Genomic DNA, 6,535 nt, shown 5'->3' on the forward strand with positions numbered 1-6,535 from the left:
CAACACTAACCACACAAGTAATTCAAAATATCTTAAGCAAAAATCATTTTCCTAAACTTCACTGTTACTAGCTTTTAATCATGGGCACCTCTAAATACTAAATTTACAATAGTCTACTTTTTGTTTTATTACCTTTCTCCTTGTTGATTATCTTATGATGTTGGCAATTACTATTAATTTGATCAATAATCAGGTTATATGAAAAAAAAATGGTAAAATAAATACATAAAATATATAATTATTGAATAAATTAGGTGGCTATGCTTTGAAATAAATTACTTAATCTCTAATTATCAATTTTAGAATTATATTTTCTGAGATATTGCTGATAAATATGTCTCAATGACATATTTGGTTTTGGGTGTTTTTGTAAAATTTTAATTAATTCTAATTCTGTTAAATCATGGACATGTACAGATTAATTACAATATTGTTTTTAATTTATTATTTTGCTGGACAAATATCTGCAAAAGAATAATACGTAGCATAGCATAAAAAGATATTAGCAAATATATTAAATGCCCAATCAAAATGCATTTTTTAACAATAATTTCATAATTACAGCTATTGTGCTGAGTTTTATACAATTATTTTATTTCAATTCTGGGATATAATCTTGCATGAATGTGTTTGCCATATTGCATGTGTTTGCTTTTTATTTAGTCTTCTTGGATCGATTTTCCCAATGCCTCGTGTAATCTATGCTATGGCGGAGGATGGGTTGCTTTTCAAATGTCTAGCTCAAATCAATCCCAAAACGAAGACACCAGTAATTGCTACTTTATCATCCGGTGCAGTGGCAGGTGAGAGACAGTTGACTCTTATAAGAAAAGAGAGATCTTTTCCATCAAGGACTCTGAAAAAAATAGAAAGTTAGGTGTTTTTCACTTGTGATTTACATGAAAGTCAGTAACTTTTTTGTGACTGTTTTCTGTTTTGAATTTTTTTTTTTGGCATAGGTTCTGCACTTTGGTGTGTCCAGTCTTTACCTGTAGATGCCTTTTTAAAATACTAATAATATCTCACATGTGGATTATGAATTTTTCTGTTCTAGTCTTCTGGGCTCTATGTTCCCTTTACCCCGAATTCTGTTTGCCATGGCACGAGATGGTTTACTGTTTAGATTTCTTGCCAGAGTGAGTAAGAGGCAGTCACCAGTTGCTGCCACGTTGACAGCAGGGTTCATTTCTGGTAAGCTTTTCAAACATAGGCTTGTTCAGCATTGGACTTGAACATTTTGTGCTCATGCATGGACTTATAAGAGGGCCTGCTTGCTGTGCATGTAAGTTAAGAAGAAAATCACTGATGAATTAGGGGATGAGCACTGGGATGACAACTGAAAATTGTGGTGCTGGTGGTTTACTGAAATTCATTCTCAACTCACCCTTTGGGGTGTTTTACCATTTCATTACTTTAACCTCTTGGGGTTCTAACAAATGTGTAAAGGGTTGTAATGGTTCTTCATTACATACCTGGTATCAAATTCTTTACTAATTGATGAACTAGCACATAAAATTATATTCTTGACATGTATAATCTTAATTAATGAATAATTAATTTTTGAAATGTTAATTTAAAATAATGATTCAATGTTTTCTTTTTTGTTCAGGATAAAGTAAAATATTGCTATAAAGGGCCATACAATTTCTTAAGAACTCAACTTTAAAGACAAAACAAGAACCCTCAACTTTGTCCATTCTTAATTAAGTATAAGAAATGCCAAAGACAATACATACTTGGTCATTGTAATTACTGCACTCAGAAATGGTCCTCCTCACTTCCTGGGCCATCAAAATTCTCTAAGAGTTAATAACACACATGTCCTTTCAAACCTCATTATGAGTCTATTTTCTCTTTCAACTCTTTTAATACTTATGTTCAGAAAATTCAGATATCTATCTCGTAATATATATGTGAAGTGCCTTTGACCATATTCTTATTCTGTGCCGAAAATTTTCAAAGAGATTCTAAGGATGGAGAGAATGGCCTTAAAGGGACTGTTATAGGAAGGAAGAGAAACACTTCAGCAAACATTATAGATAAAATGATCTTCGTAGTAGAAATTGATACCGAAATGATAATTTTGGCTAGGGCTCTGACTTGTTGGGAAACTAGATTGGAGAATGCTAATATTTATGTATGAAGTTAAATTTTTTTTCAGGATCAGAAAATATTTGCCTAAACAGTCTAATTTTATAAAAGTTTTCTAATAAATTTGGTACTGTATAGTTGGAAGGGCAAGTTGTTCATTTTCTTGTTTTCTCAGGGCTTAGATTTCCATCCCCATGAAAGGAAGGTTACACTAGATGACTTACTATAAAACAGTACTTTATGATATTGAAAATAGTTTATGAATGTTTCTAAACAAAAGATGAAACATTTTATTTGCTTCATAAAGGCTCTGTTTTTTTCTAATAACAAACTTGTCCAGTAATGCTCTATTTTTATTCAGAATTTTTACAAAATGTATCTTCATTTAATTTTGCAACATAGTAAGTAATATATTTAATTTAATAATTAAAATAAGACAGTTGTAATAAAAAACTTTTTATAAAATGCCCCCAAATATAAATTTTTGTTATTTAGTACCCTCACACCTTACTTTGCTTGTTTTTAACTTAAATCAGAGAGCTTGTGTAGATAATAATCATTTCCTGTATTTGGGCTCCCATATTTTGGCTTTCTGTGATTCTCACAAATTATATTGAGAGTTTTATTAATCTAATGTACATGTATACTAGCAATGAAAAACTTGCAAGGTGAGGTATGTGATATATTTCAAGAAACAATACGATAGTGTACAAGGAGGTCAGAGATGTTTTATGTGAAACTCTGTCTCTACCTAGTGACCTTGTTAACTAAGCCTATCTATAAAATGAGAATGATAATCTTATCAGGTCTAACCATGTGAAATTGCTGGGGAGTTTGGTTACAGACAGTTAAATACCAGCCATTTCATAGGCTGAACCTAAATAATTCCCCATCTCATGGACTTCTCGAGTTGAAGATAAAATGAGATTGTAGACATGTAAAGCTTGCTGAGCAGTCTGAAACACCATATTAATGTAATATGGTGTCATGTATTTACTGCCATGAGGACAAATGTGTGTTAAATTCAAATTAATATTTTCTCTGTTTCAGTACAGAAAAAATTTCCAAATATGAGTTAACTATACCAATATGTAAATAATATTTTGCCTTTTAACATTTTTGGGTCTGCCCAGAGTGTATAGATATAATACGAATAGGATTTAGCATATATCATAAACATAATGTAATTGAAAATTATTTTATTTTGCACGTGCTGTAACTCAAAATGTACATGGAAATTAAGAAGATCATATATTATCTCTTTGAAAACTCTTCTGCTTGAATTTTTTATAGTTTTAACAAAAGCTGCCCGACATTTCGTAGCAATGTTTTTTCTGAACCATCAAAATGTGGTGAGCTGTCCTATGATATTTTCATTCTTTGTTAGGCCACATATTTTTTAAGTGATGAAAGTAGGTGTGTTTTGTACTTGATAGAAAGTTGAGGGTTTTTGTAGTTTTATTAGCAGTTTATATGACTTAAAGAATATTTTAATGTCAGAAGTATGTTTTCTATACTTTGTTTGATGCTTCATTGGTGCTAAAACAAAAAGTGTCAGTCATTTGTTCCTAACTTAAAAGTTATTTACTATATGGAATTTTATCACGGGCCTTTTTCTTCACCTTTCTTTTCTGTTCCCAATAGCTGTGATGGCATTTCTGTTTGACCTGAAGGCACTTGTGGACATGATGTCCATTGGCACTCTTCTGGCTTACTCCCTGGTTGCAGCCTGCGTCCTCATCCTCAGGTGAGTTGTCCTTGTTGCAAGGTGGTTCTGAAGAGTGTGTGTTCTGTGGGACATGGGGAGTTAGAAAATTAGGGCTCACTCTCCTTTCTTTCAAGGATCTAGCAAACTCACAGAAGTGACAGTTCAAGTACAGATAAACCCAAAGTGGAATGAGCATACTCGGTCCTTAGTAAAGAATCAAAAACAATTTAATTGATAATGAATATGTAGAAGGTATGTTTTTGTATGTATAAAGACACTTAAAGATACTCATACATTTTATCCTAATTATTGAATTGCTAATATTTTATACAGATCAAAGGACACACAATAAAAGATGTATATGGAAAATGTAATTTACAATAGTGCAAAAACAGAACTAACCTGAATATGGTTAAATAAATTAAGGTTCATTTATTCAGTGGAATCTTAACACAACAAATAAAAAAAGAATTAAAATTGCATGAAAATGTACTAGTTTTAGAATGCAAAGCTATATATAGTGCTATATAGGCAAGGAAGCCACATCTTCTGACCTCCTCTAACCACCCATGAGGAAGACAGAATGACGATCAGTAGCCCAAGGCCTATTCCTGTGAGGCCAACCAAGGCAGTATCACTAAGGAAGTAGGATTGCCCAACCTTCCTTCCGAGGAGTGGCTGGTGGGTTTGAACCGCCAGCCATCTGGTTAGCAGGCAAGTGTCTTAGCCACTATGCTACAAGAGCTCCCTACCCCCTGCTCTGCTCTGCTGTAGTCTCCTGCTATTTCACAGATCCTCAGGCTTTCTCCAGCACTCACCCTTTGAGCATTGTTCACCGCCTTTCTTGTTCATTTGCAACTTGTGTTGTGTGCCTCCTTAATTTCTATGAAAAAACGCCTCCTAAAAAGCAATTAAATGGTCAAAACAATCACTCAAAGGCTAAGAGAGAGATAAAGTGCCATTTACATAGCATTTACATTGTATTAGACATTATAATCTAGAGATGATTTAAACTATGCAGTAGAATGTGCATAGGTCATATATATTTAAAAAAAAAAACAAAAAAGCTCACTGCCATTGAATCATTTCTGACTCGTAGCAACTCCCATTGGATTTCCAAGGCTGTAAATCTTTATGGAAGTAGATTGCCCTGCCTTCTTTCCATGGAGCAGCTGGGATTTGAACTGCTGACCTTCTGGTTAGCAGTCAAGTGCCTTATCCACTATACCATCAGAGCTCCTTGTAGGTTATATACAATGGCATTTTATATAAGGGACTTGAGGATCTAAGGATTTTATATTCACAGGATTCCTGGAACCATTCCCCTGCAGATACCAAGGGGGAAATGTATATGCATATGTATTTATTATGTATGTGTGCGTGTATGTATTGTTATTTTGTAGTATTGAATTGATTCTGATTCTTAGCAACCCTATATGACTGAGTTGAACTGCCCCATAAGGTTTCCTAGGCTGCAATCTTTACAGGAACCGATTACCACCTGTTTTCTACTGTGGAGTAGCTGGTGGATTTGAACCTCTGACCTTTCAGTTAGTAGCCACCACCAGGGCTCCTGTGTGTATGTATGGGTATATGTGTGTGTGTACACACACATATATGTATATTTATGCCTAGATGAAAAAGTACCAAAATGCTAATAATGAATAACTCTGGGTATTATAAGGAGCTCTGGTGGCTTAGTGCCTAAGGCCCTTGACTGCTAACCAGAAGGCTGGAGGTTCAAACCCACCAGCCACTCCTCGGAAGAAAGATTGGAGAATCTACTTCCATAGAGATACTGCCTCAGAAATCCAAGGTGGGGTCACTATGAGTCAGAACTGACTCGACGGCGGTGAGTTTGTTTTGTTTTTTTTTTTGGTTAGTAGTATTATGGGTGATTTTCCTTTTCTGTATGTTTTTGTGTAATTTTCTTCAGTGAACAAATTTCTTCTTTATATGGAGGAAAATGCTAGTTCAAAAAAATAAGTAAAGGGAGCTCACAGGGGAAGAGGCCACACTGAGGAGTTAAGGTGCAGACACTAGGAGTTAACACAGGCTGGTATCTTGACACAGCCTATAAAGGGAAAACAAAAACAAAAACAAAACCCACAAACTCACTGCCATCAAGATAATTCTGACTCATAGCTACCCTTGTTGGGTTTCCAAGGCTATAAATCTTTACTGAAGCAGACTGCCTCATCTTTCTTCCATGGAGTGGCTGGTGGGTTCAAACTATGGATCTTTTGATTAGCAGCCAGATGCCTTAACCACTACACCACCAGAGCTCCTTTATAAAACAAAAGGGTAGAATAGAAAAGGAAAATGCCATGCATGGGGAGTGAGGGAGGAGAGCTGGGTTGGAGGCAGAATGTCTGGACCAATTTGGCTGGAGTTAAGCTAGAAGTATAGGGTAGTAAAGTTGACGAAATGAGGCCAGAGAAGCAGATTGTGATGAGGCGTTTGAATACCAAACTGAAGAGATTTTACTTTATTCTGTAGCAAATGTTTAACTGGAGTTTCTGGTTGTTACTTTTATTAGTCAGATTTCCTTTGGACCTAGGTATTTTCAGAGTAATCATCCTAAGCTAACAATTGCGTCACTTTAAGATTTAACTCTTTTTTGTAGCTAATAATCTTCTAATTAAGTGTTTCTCAGAGGAAATTCAGAGTTGTTGCAGGCATTTTATTGAAAGTGTCTGTGGCACACTCGGGGGCTGGGTCAGGAAATGTATAATC

At 34.8% G+C, this 6,535-nt stretch overlaps 1 protein-coding gene across 1 annotated transcript in view; it reads left to right on the forward strand.

Annotated features, from left to right (window-relative positions):
- The window catches only part of SLC7A2 (solute carrier family 7 member 2), a 24,633-nt gene that overhangs the window by 11,638 nt on the left and 6,460 nt on the right, over positions 1-6,535 (forward strand). The window contains exons 6-8 of the mRNA XM_042782831.1: positions 664-803; positions 1,055-1,191; positions 3,736-3,838. Coding sequence (XP_042638765.1) covers positions 664-803; positions 1,055-1,191; positions 3,736-3,838 — 380 coding nt within the window. The remainder of the gene's footprint in view (positions 1-663; positions 804-1,054; positions 1,192-3,735; positions 3,839-6,535) is intronic.

This window comes from Orycteropus afer, unplaced genomic scaffold (genome assembly GCF_000298275.1).
Source record: "Orycteropus afer afer isolate SDZICR_OR568_19922 unplaced genomic scaffold, OryAfe1.0 scaffold00483, whole genome shotgun sequence".
Classification (NCBI taxonomy): domain Eukaryota; kingdom Metazoa; phylum Chordata; class Mammalia; order Tubulidentata; family Orycteropodidae; genus Orycteropus; species Orycteropus afer.